Raw genomic sequence first — 16,388 nt, forward strand, 5'->3', positions numbered from 1 at the left:
GTAGCTGACAGTTCGTTTTAATCCTCATGAAATATGGAGAAAGTTAACAAACATCTCAGATCTGTTTAGTGCCAGTTACTAAATCTCCCTTTTTATTTTTCATCAGAGTGATGGCTGATTTATCCTGTTTCTCTTAACTTTCTAGCTAAAAGCATATTAGCATTATTGCCCTTTTCATAATATTTGTATTTCATATATTTAAGTTTTTGCTCAGCCCTACTGCTTATAATAGGTTAAACTTCCATCTCCCCTCTTTTACTTTCTTATCTGCTCTTCAATCCTGTAGATTTATATCTATCTTTCAAAATAGAAAGTATTTTCACCAGACTCTCTTAAAGAATTCTCATTTTTTTTTTTTTTTACATATGATGCTTTATTATAAGGATTCCCCCCCTCATTACTGCCTTTCCAGCATCCCAGAGAACACTTTTATTGAGCCCTTCCTTACAATTTTCTTCTAGATATTTCTGGACATTTTCTTCCAGCTTTTGAATTCTAATGAAGTCATACAGCAAAGCTCTATTCAACCATGAGGCCATTTGTTTTTCCAATGAGTTCCAATCTTTTAATCTAATATATACAGAGGAATAATCAGATCGTGTTATAAACACCCAGATTATCTTTTTTGACCAAATTAGCCAAAGTCTTAGAAATAAAAATCATATCAATCCTGAAATGAGATCCAAAAGTAGAGAACATGTATGGTCCTTGATATCTGGATTCATTTCCCACAAGACATCCATCAGATCCTCATTTTCTAAGTGATGCAACAAATTTGCACTTCTCCTCCTGAACACCCTGCATGTACATTGCATTGATCCAGAAGTGGTACTAAGCACCTCACTAAATCTCTCCCCCACCCCCGCCCTGAATAATATCCTCTTCCATAAAACTTCCTAAATCCCTAATCAATTGGCTAAGGTGAGAAGTTTATCTTTCAAGGACTCCTTAATTCAAATATATCTGCCCTCTATATTTGAGTTGTGCTAAACAATAAACGACATGTTTAAACAAAGAATATTGCCACTCTTCTTCTACTAGATTGCTTTGGAGAGACATATGGTAGCTGTATCCAAGAAGTATTCAGGCATTTATCATAATTTATTTCAAGTATTTCCTGTAAATAAATTAGACTAGAAAAATCCTTTCAGTGGCAGAATTCCCTTTTCCTTTTTATTGGATTGTTCATCATTTAGCATTAACAGTCATTACAATATTAAACTCTCCCAGGAGTACCAAGTCTGCTCTTCTTACCCAGAACATTACCTTTTGTTAAAAGCAGTTAGACCAACCAGCCAAATGCCCGGTTTTCATTACATTGCATTTATTCTTTAAATAAGACATTTTAGATGGAGTTCCCACCATACAGACAGTAATTTTAAAACTCCCACAAATATCGTTTTTCTCCTTCTAATGCCTATATTGTTATATCCAGTCTCATTCAGAGTTTGATTTCCCGTAAACTTTTAAATTCTGAGCTCTAATATACTTTTTATTAAAACACATAATACTTAACATTTGTCTGTGTTCTAGGGACACGAAGCAATGAGCTTAAATTGCAGCAACCACGGTTTAGGCTGGACCTTAGGAAAAAATTCCTGCCAGGGTAGTTAAGCACTGAAACAAACTGCCTAGGGAAGTTGTGTAATCCCCATCATTGTAAGTTTTTGTCTAACCTGCTCTTAAACACCTGTCAGGAATGGTTAGTTATTACTTCGTCCTGCCTTGAGTGCAAGGGACTGGACTAGATGACCTAGTAAGGTCCCCTCCAGGCCTACACTTCTGTAATTCTCTGATTGTTTTACACCCTCCTTCCGTCCCTCTCTATGTATTCCCTCAGTCCTACTTCTTGTTCAGCCAATCATTCAGACAAACAAGTTTGTTTACATTTATAGGATATAATGCTGCCCGCTTTTTATTTACAACGTCACCTGAAAGTGAGAACAGGCGTTCACATGGTACTTTTGTAGCTGGCGTTGCAAGGTATTTATGTACCACATATGTTAAACATTCATATGCCCTTTCATGCTTCGGCCACCATTCCAGAGGGCATGCTTCAATGCTGATGACGGGTTCTGCTCAATAATGATCCAAAGCAGTGTTTTTCTGAGCAATTGGCTAAACAAGAAGTAGGACTGAGTGGACTTGAAGGCTCTAAAGTTTTACATGGTTTTATTTTTGAATTCAGGTTTTGTTTTTTTTTTTACATAATTCTACATTTGTAAATTCATCTTTCATGATAAAGAGATTGCCCTACAGTACTTGTAATGGGGAAATTAAAAACAAAAGAAATAGTATTTTTCACAGTACAAATATTTGTAATCAAAAATAAATATAAAGTGAGCACTGTACACTTTGTATTCTGCGTTGTAAGCGAAATCAATATATTTGAAAATGTAGAAAAACATGAAAAATTATTTTTAAATGATATACTATTATTCTTTAACAGCGTGATTAATCACATGATTAATTTTTTAATCATGCAATTAAATGCGGTTAATTTTTTAATTGTTTGACAGCCCTACCATTTACTAATCTTGTTCTTCTGCATCCAGACTCTTCTTCTCTCATGTCTATCCTGTTGTCTTGATGATGTATCTTCTTGACCAGTTCTGGTTGTCACTGATCTCACTGATTTCTTAGTGACCTGTAGGACTGATTCAGATTGTTCTGAGCCCATTCACCTACTCCCACGTCCCACGAACACCTATTTCCCTTCTTTTGGATCTGAGACAAACACATCTGTCCTTCTATTTAAACGACAGCCTAAATGGGATCCCTCACTTGTATCTTATATTGTTCTTTCTAAGAAGTATAGTCATCTGGTATAGTTCTCTTCACTTTCAAAGGGTTGAGGTTACCAGATCTGGGAAAATCTGTATGGACTGTTTGGGAATAATCACTGGTTCAACTCTCTCTCTCTCTCTCATTGCCCTCAGTATTTTATCTTTGTCTTGATAGAAGAGTAAACGGAAAATCATCTCTCTTTGTCTGGGAGTCTGCTGGGGGGAGGGGAAATAGGGAAAAGGGCTCTAAGTCCTCTCAATATAAATGTGATCTTTATTGCCAATGCATCTAGCAGATTTCTCCCTTCAGTCTCCTCTGGAATATCTTTAATCCTTAGAGAACCCAGGAATAACATATTTTCCATGTCCTCAAGCTTCAATTCTATTTTTTTCTATTTTTACAATTATTTGGATTCTTTCCTCTAGGTTAGTAATTCTGTCTGATTGCTTGTTTAATCCTGTTTCCATATCTGATATTTTCCCATTAATCTCATTAATTTCATTTTTTATATCTTTAACGTAAACTCTTCCCTCATCTCCTTATTCATCTTTTTGATTTCTAACAGGAGGTCCTTCAGGTCACCCTTAGTGACTGATACTTCTCCACCTGGCTTCATAGTTAGCTTTTTGGAGGGGGAGTAACTCTCTTTTGTGACTGTCAACTTTTGGTGGATGGAGGGGAGACAAACCTTTGTACCAGAGGATTGTTTTTTTTACTTTCCCAGACATCTAGATCTTCTGGTCTTTCCTTGCTTGTTGTACCTCTCTCAATATGGCTGTTGCCATATTTACTTTTTGTCTAATCTTTCCAAAGTGGCCACTGCCACACTTCCCCCGCCCCTCCAGACAAACAGTAGAATTATTTTTTTCTTTTAAGTAAAAAAAAATCTCATTGCACTCACCCACCCACTGTCTCTTTATGGGATAATGAGAATCCAAGTTTAATATCTCTAAGCTTACAGTCATTAATATGTTTTGCAGGCTGATATTGTTGCTGGATTTTCTCCCCCAGAGGCTGGAACTGGGATCTGCCAGCTCTCAAACTGGTTCCATGGGTACTCATTCATATTTAGGGCACATATCTTTGTATTCAAGTTGCCTTGGCTCTTTTTATCTTAAGTTGTTTTCATTTATTCACCCTTTATTACAGAGATAATACATTAAAAAACATTAAACCACCATTTTGTTTGCTGTCTTAGCCATGCACCTTCATTTTACATTCTTTGCATCCAATTCTGATTTTATACCACTAATACCTTATTTACTCTTGCTTTACATTGCTATTAGAATCAGGCACCATATTATCACCTGACATGATGTGTCAACATTATTTAGCTGACCATAATGAGGAGCATCTTTAGGCAGTTTACAAGGGGGGGGGGGTGTGTGTGTGTGTGTGTGTGTGTGTGTGTGTGTGTAGAGAGAGAGAGCGAGCGAGAGCGAGAGAGCGCGCGCTAGATAGATACACACACACACAGATTCTTATTTTTTTATATATATATAGGAATAAGAATCTAAGTGACCTAAAACAAATTTCAACTTTCTGCATTTACAGGAGATTTGGAATGGATCCACTATTCCGTATTGGAGTCAATTTCCTTAATTAGAGGGAGAACACAATTAAATCCAAAAGTTCAAGTACCAAACACAATAATAGTTCTCAATGATTGTTATCTTTAATTTGGGTATACTAGTTTAAGATCTTCAATTGTTTGCACATCTGTAAGATCCTCAAGGCAGGGACCTTTTCTTCTATGTTTAACATACAGCTGAGAACACTGCCCATGCACAATGTTCTCACATATTTGTGCCTGATGTAGGACCCTAGGTTCCATTATGGTTGGCAATTATATTTATCCTAAGACACCTGAACCTAGCCAGTTCTTATTATGCACAAATGCAGTGCATAATCTCACACAATATAAATATACAAAACTTGAACTGCTAACTTGCATGCAGAGTTTCAGCTCAGAGTGAATTTTGAGGCAGAGCTGAATTCTCAGGCTAAGAATTTTAATGACAAAGGTTCTAAACAGCATCAGCCTCCTAGAATAAGAATGTGCATAAACTATTTGCAAAAAAACACAAAAATCTCAGTTCGTTTCAAAATGTACATATACACCTGTCATCTAGGTGATAATGGGATTTATAGCCAGAAGCAATCTAAAAAGGATTTTTTAAAAATGTCTTTTCCTTTATATATTGTAAATCATTTTTGGTTCTCATGTTTTTCTTATAAAATCACTAGCCAACTTAAAGAAAAGAAAAACCTATCACACATTGCCAGTTGGCAAGACGCAGTTTTGGGAACACACTATTGCTTCCAGATCAGTGCTAATGAATGAGTGTTTAGTGGGTGAGATTCTCAGTCTCTTGAGTGAATGCAACCCCCTCCTCTCCCAGCTTTCATTTTGCATTGATCCACACTCTAGCAGTGTTGTCAGCTCTGAAAGAAGCTGAACAGATGAGTGCCAGTGGTGGAAGTGGCAGCAATACAAAGTGAAAAGTTTAACGTTAACTTCTAGTCAATTACACTGATCTCAATTCACAAAACTAAGTACATTTAGGGCCACTGTATATATCTGTTAAATTCCAACAGTATGACTAGTAAAAAAATCAAACAGAATTATTCGAACTAATCAACAGGACGTGGTGGATTAGTAGAATTCTATAATGCCAGAGAATTAAAGGAACAAAAACGTCACCTTTGCAACGTCATTTCAGCTACTGAAGAGCAAAAGTCTACTCACTGTTGGCTGCAGCAATTACTTTCCAAGGGACAGGGCAGATGGACAACAAGAGATCCAACTTTTCAGTTCTGCACGGTACATACTGCTTTACTTTCCTTGCATTACAACTGAGTATTTCATGTTTGGAGCATGACTAAATACATATCCCTAACTTCTTGGCTACTGTTTATGTGTACCAGAACTAAGATACGTGCTTTACTGGCATTTTAGTTTGAACATTTTAGTTTAAAACTGTTGTAGGAAAGAAGCCATATAGTCAAAAACACATCCTTCCTGCTTTTGGTATGGCACCTTTTTGGTTTTTTAAACTGACAGAAATAAATGTTGCCATTAATCCCATTTTTTATTCATTTTAGGCAAATGACCTGGGAAATAAACCCTAAAAAAAATTAAAGCTGCAAATAGAGCAAGATTAAAATTTTATACAAAAAGATAGTCTACTTCTCAGTTTGAATGCTATGATTTAACACTATTTTGCAAAAGAAAAGACCTGAAATGGTGCATTTAACATGAACATCAACTAAGCACAGACAGTGTGCTTTGCGCTGTGCAAAGCACAATAGGACATAATCCCTCCTCCTGGAGCTTAGAATCTAAACAAATGGCACTGAAACAAGAGAAGGTGATTTAGTGATAAACAGTTAATGCTGTCAAATGCACCAAGTAAAACTGAAAGAAGAGTTTTTCCTCCAATCTTTCACTTATCTTTGTATTAACAGAAAGCAATTTTTCCAGAGCAACGTATCGGTTTTTAAATCCGCAACATCCTTTTAACTTGACTCCTTGCAGTGATACAGCATTATGTAGAAGGGTGTATTTTCAAAAGAGACAGCTTTCACTGTGTAAGTACCATTAGTATTAGTGAGCATTAATGCATGACTTCAGATTTACAGATTGGCTTTAGAATGCAACACTGAGCACAAGACTTCACATGTCAATTTCTACAACACTCAAGTAAAAAGAGATGAGCTTGTGGGACAGAGGGTGACTTATTTTGCAATTTTTTCTTGTATCACATTAAGAGTTTCAACCCTTAAAGTCTAAGCCAAAAAAAAAAAAAAACAATTATAAGGCAACTGTCCCACACTGAAGAATGTCAAACTATATTAAATTAAATTAATATTTTATACAATTGGATCGATAATTCATATGAAAGGTCTTGGCAAAATCCAAGTCCATAGTAAGGAACATTAGGATATTACAGAAATAAGTTGCTGCTTTTGGTGATGTATTGTAGCTAATTTTCAAGTATTGCTCAAGCCACTAATTTTAGTGTGAACACTTGTAAACAACAGGCTTGCAAGGGAAAAGTTAATATATTTGCTTTATCTACCTGTTAAACTTAAATTCTAACATAAAACTACTTTTAAAAAATATTGTTGTAAAAGTGAATCCTGGGCTGACATCTTGCTTACCAAGTTTAAATCTGGACTGAATTTTTCAGGCTCAGTCCTAAACGCATGAAAATTGGCATTTATAATGGAAATGCTAATAACTGATTATAGCAGCATGAAACAGCACCTAAATAATATTTCTAACACCTACAGCAGGATTCAAAGTTGAGGAAAGATAAACCACATACAAAAAACAGTTTAAATTCAATGGAATTAACCTCTCAAGTTCTCTAACAAACCTGAATTAGTGGCTTTTTGATATGACCAACCAGATGTACAGTTTGATTTTTAATATATACTCCTCCTCCTATTGTAACTTTCCCATTATCAAGTTTTGAGTAGACATTTCTCATGTCTACTGATTAAAATATATTAACCAAAAAATTAATCTATGTCATTTCCTTACAATGGTACATTACCCCCAAATTCCAAGTGCAGGTAGGCAGAGAAAGTGAACTGGATTAAGAAGGTTTAATTTAGCTTTTTCTGAAAGCTGGACAATTTGCCTTAAACTAAAAATTAAATTGAATATAGGCTTATTTATTCTTGCCCTGGTACTCGATGGTTAAGGTTTAAATCAATAGCTGTGGTCCAGAAGACTGCTTCATTTAATCCTTCAGTCCACTTAGAAATCTCAAGATCTGTTCAAGTCTCCAATATGTACATTTTTTATAGGTTCTCACAGAAACACCAGTATAACAAGATGATTAAACTAATTATGTTTAACACCATTCCACTGTCAGACCTGACAGTACCAACCATAGCTCCAATGTGCCAAGCTCTCACACAACAGAAACTTTTACCTCTGAGGATGCACCTTAAGGAGTAATGTGAGAACTTCACCAACCCACTAAAAATCGTTATTTAAATTGAATTACCGCCTATTTTACCGTTCCACCTCCAAACAATTTCACCTTGACCAGTTCACAAAGGATCAGCAACAGGCTGACCTTTAGATTGGCAGCCCATCCCGACTAGTGACTGTGCCCCAACTAGTGACTGTGACTGATGAAAAAGTTGAGAAATTCTAGAGTGACACCGGGAAGGAGCTAGCATCTGTTCAACTCAGAGACATCCTAATTGTACAAGGTGAGTGCAATGCATGCAGTGGTCCCAAGAGTTACCCAGAATGGAGCAGCTGTGTTGGGAATTTTGGGTATGGCAAGACAAACAGCAGAAGACTGTGATTCATGCAATAAGCAACTGGAAATTGCTAAATACCCTTTTCAAGCATAAACTGTCATGGTGATGGACTTGGACACTGCCAGATTTCCAGATTCAATACCAAATACAATAACTCCTCGCTTAACATTGTAGTTATGTTCCTGAAAAGTGTGACTTTAAGTGAAACAACGTTAAGCGAATCCAATTTCCCCATAGAATTAATGTAAATGGGGGGATGAGGGGTTAGGGTCCTGGGAAATGTTTTTCACCAGACAAAAGATTATTATATATACACAATATAAGTTTTAAACAAACAATTTAATACTGCACATAGCAATGATGATTGTGAAGCTTGGCTGAGGTGGTGAAGTCAGAAGGTGGAAGAGGGTGGGATATTTTCCAGGGAATGCCTTACTGCTAAATGATGAACTAGCACTCGGCTGAGCCCTCAAGGGTTAACACATTGTTGTTAATATAGCCTCACACTCTACAAGGCAGCACAAATGGAGGGAAGGGAGACAGCATGGCAGAGAGAGACACAGAGACACACACCCTGTGTGAGTGAGAGAGAGCGCGCTGTGCATTGCCCCTTTAAGTATGCTAACCCACTAAGTACGTTGCCTTTTTAAGTAGATCAGCAAGCTGAGACAGCAGATGCTGCCAGCAAGCTCCCTCCATCCTGAGCCCTGTCATGTGTGTGTCTCCCCCAGCTCTATGGAGATGGGGTAAGCGGGTGGCAGAAGCAGGGGGGAGAGGACACTCTGACATTAGCCTCCCTCTTCCCTCCCCCTGCAGAGCAAGCAGGAGGCTCCCGGGAGCAGCTCCAAGGCAAAGGGCAGGAGCAGCACATGGCACTGGGGGGAGGGACAGCTGAATTGCCAGCAACTGATAGCCTGCTGGGCAGCTGCCACACAGGGAACTTAGGGGAGCGGGGAGCTGACAGGGGGGCTGCTGGTCCACCCTGGTTCCAAGCCCCCACCAGCTAGCTCTAATGGGCTGCTCTTTCTGGAAGCAGTGGACAAAGCAGGCGATTGCCAAACAACATTATATAAGGGAGCATTGTGCAACTGTAAATGAGCATGTTCTCTAATTCATCAGCAGCGTAACAATGAAACAATGTTAACCGGGACGACTTTAAGTGAGGAATTACTGTAGACCTCATCATGATCCCAATGAGGTGATGTTCTATTGTGATGGGAAGTCAATCCCTCAGGAAGGCTAACATAAGATCTGATCATAAGTTAATAATAGCCACCATAAAGATCAAATTGTGAAGCAAGAAACAACCAGCAAGTGCCTTCAGAGTCCACTGTAATGTTGATAAACTGAAAGTCTGTGAAAGTGGAATTCAAGATGAACGAACAAAAGCTGCAAGCTGCTGATCCTCTACAAGGGTAACATAGATCAGATGTACAGCAGATGTAGTGCTCTATTACATACACCACAGATGAACTCCTCGGGAAACAGATCCTAAAGCTGCAGCCTTGGATCACAGAGAAGATTATCAAGTTGTGTGATCAATGAAGGAAGCTAAGAGCACAAAACAAGATAGATCAAACTGCAAGAGAGCAAGCATTTCTGTGTGATGTGAGAAAGACTGAAGAGGCAAAAGAAGATTGGCTTGACAACAGTACATCACTCTATTGTGGCAAATGCCACGAGGAGCAAAAAGAATTTTAAGTTGGAAGTGAGGCAGAGATCTATGTCAGAAGATTGACTTATCCTATTGAACCTCCTCCTATGATCGAAGAACTTGATGAAGCAATGCAGACACTGAAAAGTAATAAAGCCCTTGAAGTGGATAATGTACAAGCAGAACTATTGTAATTAAAAGTGGTGAAGAGGCATTCGACAGGCATATCATAAGCTGGTCAATGTGATTTGAGAATCTGGAAGAGAACTTCGACACAGTCCCTGATGGTTCCTATACATAAAAGGGGGGCCCTGCTGTTAATGGAAATTACAGCAGAATCTCATTATTGACACACCCTAACAAAATACTACCACACATCATCCTGAAGAGAATTGCATCTAAGATAAAGAGCTTTGTGGTTGAAGAACAAGCTGGGTTTAGACCCAAAAGAGGTACATTGGAGGAGGTATTGGAGAGGCATCCTAGTACCTATAGCTGTTCCTACATTTGAACAAAGTATTTGTTGTTAAATGTAAAGGTGTCATGAGTGAGGATGAAATGTAAAATGAAATTGCATGCTGCAATCTCTTATCTTCAGTATCTTGCTATAAACACGAGACAGGATAGTAAGGAAAAAAGACATTAAGAGACTTTCAGCCTTCAAACTGAAACGCTACAGGCAATTTCTGCACACTAGTTATATCTCACATATGATTAAAGAGAAGGCAAATCACTCAAATTTACAGCCTAACTGGCGTGATTCCTGGTATTAAGACGACCAGATAAAGAAAACTTGAATATGCAGGACATGTGGGTAGGGTGGATCAGATGAGTGGAGGAAGGTTGCCAAAGCTAGTTTTGCAGGGACTGGTGTCAGAAGGCACCCACAGGGAGTGTGGATCAACAATGTGGCTGACTGGATGGGATATGGTATGGCATCAAGGCTGTGTGAAGATCATAAAATGTGGAGAAAGATTAGTCACCAGTGACTCCCATGTGTTGTGTTTAGTGTACATTGTGAAGTGACTATTTTATAGGTACATGCATACATTATTTTATAGTGCAAAGCAGAATAAAGTCCCATCTGTAGTCTTCCTTGCTAGCTAACCCACTGTCAACTATTCAGGCCACTGGACTTCAATTTGGGACATGGATTCTGCTAACAAGAGAATATATTATACATTCTGCCCTTTAAAGACCAAAACACAAAAAATGCTGTAAACTACTCATTATGGCACCGTGATGTGTGTGTGGGGGGGGAGGGGCTCAGCTGTAATAATGCAATCCTAAACCATGGTGAACAGAGCAGTCAGTATCAAAATACCTCAGAACTCTTCCATGATCAGATTACCAATGCTACCTAAATCTATAGGAAGTACAAACTGCATGAAGATGGATTACAGCAATGCAGTGTATTTTACTGTATAAATTCTATTCCTAGATCAATTCATTTCACAGAAAGATAAGTAACTGAGGTTTCAGAACCTTTAGAAGTCCCATAGTAGATTGCATAACATGCCTCTCTCATTATTCATGCTCCCTCATACGGAATACCCAACTATGAAACACAATATTTTGGAAAACCTAGATTAACTCATCACTCCACCTCCCCGAAGAATCACTTGTGCTCTTCCTGCTCTCCTAAACATTTCTCACAAACTTTTAAACTCCAAGTTTGACATGCCATCAAAATGTGACAAGCAGCCAAAACACCTGTTTTGTTCATATTAAATATAAATACTCATCTACAGTGTAAGTATAAAACCTATTTTTAAGGATGTTCTTACTGTGAGAGAGAAGCCAGTTTTCCATATTGCAAAATCCAACACATTCACAGGAGGACAGGGCGTGGAAAGTATAGATCGCCACATTATTCATACAAAAGAAGGAAGCAGACAAAGCCCAGCAGTTCACGGTCAGTTTTGCTCCCTATTTGTACCTCCTCCCAACCTGTAAAAATGTCAGGCCTGCAGCTCCCTTGAGATTTTTATAAATTTAAGAAGGAATCTGAAACATTGCAGCAGAGACTTTCAAGGACAAATACAGAGATGCTATGAATTACAGTAACACCTAGAGCCCTCAGACCTCAGACTTGCACCAGTGTACAGTGAGAGCCCCTTGTCTGAAAAGCTCACTCTAAACAGGCAAGACAAAGCAAACAAGAAACAGATGCAAGTCATACAGCAATTTACTGCATCAGGATTACAACACAGTTCTGCTGACTCAGTCCAATAGATCATCGAGGGCAAAAATTCATGGCAACCCTTTAATTTTCACTAGAGACTCAAACAAAATCTAACCTAAAAAATAATTCTTTCCATTTTTCCTCCCCACTTTTAGATACACAGAAGGAATTTTCATTATGATTGTTCAGTTGGCTGTTTCCCAGGGAGCGAGAGAGTATGTATTACCCTGTGCTAGCACCTTGGAAAGTCAGCCACAAGACATGGATAGTAGTAGTAGGAGAGAAAGCAGCTTAGGGCTTGTCTACACTGGCACTTTACAGCGCTGCAACTTTCTCGCTCAGGGGTGTGAACCCCCCCCCGAATGCAGCAAGTTTCAGCACTGTAAAGCGCCAGTGTACACAGTGCACTAGTATTGGAAGCTGCGCTCCCAGCTCTGGTAGCTACGCCCCTCGTAGAGGTGGGTAATTTTAGAGTGCTGGGAGAGCTCTCTCCCAGCGTTCTGCTGCGACTACACAAACCATGTTAAAGAGCTGCCACAGCAGCGCTTTAACTTTGCCAGTGTAGACTAGCCCTCAGTTTCCAAATCCTAAGAGAAGCCATCCAGAGCTGCTGAAATTAAGGATAAGTTGTTTTCTTTCCATGTGTTTTATTATTATTATTTTTACTTATGAAAAGTTCTCACCTGTTACCACAGTAGTACCGACTCTGGGGAATGTATGGTGTGTATTGCGTTTTTAACCGCTTTCTCTCCATCTCCTTCCAACTATCTTCTGTCCACTTTCTTTTTGCCTGTTTCTCTTCATGTTTTTTCTCAACATATTCTGCATAGGTCTGGATCCTATAACTTTCAGCATACCTGCTGGTGTTTACAGCTATGGGGAAGAAGAGCATTGGATATTATGTACAGAACAGCCTTTAAATACAGTCTCCCCTCCCCTGAAATAACTTATTTTAAGGTGGAGTGAACAGCTTGATCTGTGAATATACACAATCCGAAGTTCAACCGTTAGCCTTAAGGAAATGCAATAAGATCCTGCTAATTTTATGATAAACACTTCAGGAATGCAGGAGGCACAAGAAACAGATCTATTATGTAACTGTAAAGGAGAACTTCCAAGTAAGGGTGCCCACATTTTGCAGTCATCTATCTAGGACAGGGAAACTAGTTTGCAGGAGTGGAGATTTCCATCCTTACCCCCAGGAGATGGAAGTTTAAACATGACACTCATGGATACAATAGCCTACATTTACCCATACCAAATACAGTAGGACTTACTACATTCACATTCATCTTCCTTTGGTGAAGGAAACAAGTTGTTTTGTACCCTCTTTAATTCACATTGTTGCACATCATAGAATACTTGTACTGTTAGCACTGCTCACAAAAATGGGCCTCACAAAACGGTTAATTGGTTTGAAGATTTTTTTTTAAAATGAGAAACCATCAAATCTTCTGTCATTATCCCTTCCAGATTGCTCACTGCCAGAAAAGCCTTCTTGGATTTTTTTTTTCCTTTAAGTCTCATTACTTAACCCAACAGGTTTACTTTTCAAGATTGCCAGGAAAAGGCTACATTTACAAAACCTAGTTTTGATTGCTGCACTACACAGCTTTAGTTGAGTTGCATTTTCTATTATGCTAAATATTCATTAGAGAGGCAAGCAGTCTATTAATTAGCACCCAGTTACTCCCATTATTGCAGCCCTCTACTGTTAGGACTCCATTTCACTGAAACATGACTGCCAATTTATGGTGCAGGGATTTCTCTCAACATATGCAGAATTAGGATCACTTAAAAAAACACCCCACTTTCATTGGCTGCCTTTGCACAGCAACATTTTACCAACATTCCTTCAAGTCCCAGCAGTTTTACAGTTGTCAGCCTTTAATCTGCAAGCCCAGTTCTGGCCTGAAGCCATCGCTATAATGGATGAATCAGCAAAATGAATTGGCTGTCAACTGGTGTCCTCTGCTGTTTCCAGTTTAACTGTTTGAAAGAAAGTACTGTAGAGTGATCAGTAACACTAAAGTTTTACAAAAACAGTTTATAAATTATTCACACACTGTGTAATTCTAATTTAGTGAAGTTAGACACAAAATACTGAAGTTTATCATTGCTTTTTCAGTCTTTTGTAAGGGTCAAGTTGCTCCTTGCTTAACGTTTTACATTACTATCCCATGTATTGAAACTGGCATGCCTTAACCTCACAGTTCCATATAGGCTGGGAAGCAATATCAATGATGGTGGAATTTATTTTTCTTTTACAACTGACGTTTGTATCCAATAGATTAAATATTTAAAGTTATATGTAATTAAAGACCCATGAGCCACAGGTGGCATATTAGTGCTGTTGAAGGAGCATAAACATTTTATTACAAACACAGATAGCTGAACTAAAGCATGTTATAGACTCCAGGAATAGTCACGTCTTATTTAATTTCTGATTAATGGGAAAATTTTATAGGATTTTTGTAGCAACAGTAAGGCATTAAACATATACAGTACATCCACATACATTAAAATTTTCTATTAACAACAAAGCTTCAGGATCTGTGTCCTTAGAAGTTAAAGTTATTTATTGCCCAGAGAAGAAGTTTTAACCCTTTAAATATGATTTAAACATGGCCAAAAATGGAAGAACTGCAAGAAATACATTGAACTCTCCCCATATTTTTTCATCCCAAGAAATAAGTTTAATACAACTGAGGAAAAATCCACAGGAAGGAGCAATGTAATAAAAATTTGATGTTGGTGTGCATTTTTAAAATAAGAAACATTAACTCTATGTGAAATTATTTAACTAAGTGGAGGAATCTGCTCTTTTTGAAGCCCTGTGTTTTATAGCAGCACATTCAAAAATTTTATATACTGAATGACCTACCACTTTATGCATTGAGCAGTTGAGATTCGTATATACAAAGTTTAAAGAAGCAACACACAGCTGAAACTTTCTTGTATGGTTTTCAGCAATGACTGGTAAAGAAGGGTGGTTCTTTAACTCAATTTGCAGCTATATTAGGAACAAAGCTTTTAGAATAGTACTCTTCATGCCACAATAGCTCCAGCATGCTACACAGTGTTATCTCATTTTGCATCTCCAGCAAAAGAATGTGTTTCCAGAAGTTGAATCTCCCTATAACACAGTGAGCTCATTAAAAAAAGGTTTGCACTATTTTGTTAGTTGAAAAAGCTGTCCTCTCCCTTTCTACATCTGAGTTAGCAAGTCTGGTTTAGGATACCAAAAGAAAGCGGCTAAATTATACACCAAACTACATCCACTAAATGACTATTTTAAAAAACCCAAAAACTAAACTGTAATTGCAAACATAACACTATGTTATGAAGAATATTTCTAGCAAAGCATCACCCCCAGTTATGAGGCAGATTATTAAACAGACTGACTGAGCCTGAGTGATCTAAAAGGAATGTGCACAAACACAAAGATTTTCTTTCACCAAGTCACTGCCCTTGTACAAAACTGAAATCATGCCAGACAGCCACTGACAATACTGAGCATATGAAGTACATAAAGTGGTCCCACAGCTAAATACAGAAATTAAATGTGTAGATAGAAAAACTACACATAGATTATATTACACACAAAGAGCTATATTAAAAGAACATTAAAGTTGGAAAAAATCAAGCACTCAAAACGTAGGAAATTGCAGAATAAAGGTTACCGGGGGAACCTTAATTTGGCCCCTTGTATGTATGTATTATGATGCTGTCTTTAATTACATGATAACATACTATTTTTTCCACAAAACCCCCGACTCATTCACTGCACAGGATGGACGCCGTGCAACTAATGAGCAACTATTCAATATTTTGTTTTATCCTCATTGAGTAATGTGTACCTGTAAGACTTATTTACTGCACACTATTCAACCCTTGTTATGAACAAAGAAATATTAATTTCCTCATGGGCTTTCTATTGCACTCATCACAATAATATCCAAGTACTTTACAAATAAGCTATTTGCACAAAATCCCTGTAAAGTGAAGGGTGATGATATCTTCATTTTACAGATGGAAATCTGAGGCAGAGAAAGAGGAAGGTCAAAAGAAGCCACAAATTGTGTTTGCCCGATTTGAAAAATCAGATCCTCATAGTTTCAGAGTACTTTGCATTATATATCCCACTGACTTCAGCTGCAGGTGTGAGTGCTCAGCCCTAGTGAAAATCAGGACCCACAGTTTCGAGCTGGGCACCAAGAAAATGAGGAACCCAAATTAGTGACCACCTGTGAAAAGCTTGGTTTAAGTGACTTGCCCAGCATCACAGAGGAACTCTTTGGCAGAGGAAGGGATAGAATCCAATTCTACATGACAGCTTTCAACTGCCTTAGCGATGAGACCATTCTTTCTCTTCCTACAACCCCCCATCTCATTCATTACACACTTTTCAATTTCTGCAACCCATGAGGCAGGAGAGTCTTGCAGACACCAATTTCTTTCACTACACAACACTGA

At 38.1% G+C, this 16,388-nt stretch overlaps 1 protein-coding gene across 5 annotated transcripts in view; it reads right to left on the reverse strand.

The window, feature by feature from the left end:
• Nucleotides 1-16,388, reverse strand: part of PARN (poly(A)-specific ribonuclease) — a 162,161-nt gene that overhangs the window by 28,276 nt on the left and 117,497 nt on the right. For 4 of the 5 annotated variants that reach the window (XR_013347317.1, XM_077828294.1, XM_077828296.1 and 1 more), the window contains one exon: nt 12,596-12,785. The exons of the other annotated variant lie outside the window; for it this stretch is intronic. Coding sequence is in view for 3 of the 4 variants with exons in the window: in XM_077828294.1 (XP_077684420.1) it covers nt 12,596-12,785 (190 nt within the window). In the remaining variant the exon portion in view is untranslated. The remainder of the gene's footprint in view (nt 1-12,595; nt 12,786-16,388) is intronic. 5 annotated transcript variants of the gene reach the window in all.

Source organism: Eretmochelys imbricata, chromosome 10, assembly GCF_965152235.1.
Source record: "Eretmochelys imbricata isolate rEreImb1 chromosome 10, rEreImb1.hap1, whole genome shotgun sequence".
Taxonomy (NCBI): domain Eukaryota; kingdom Metazoa; phylum Chordata; order Testudines; family Cheloniidae; genus Eretmochelys; species Eretmochelys imbricata.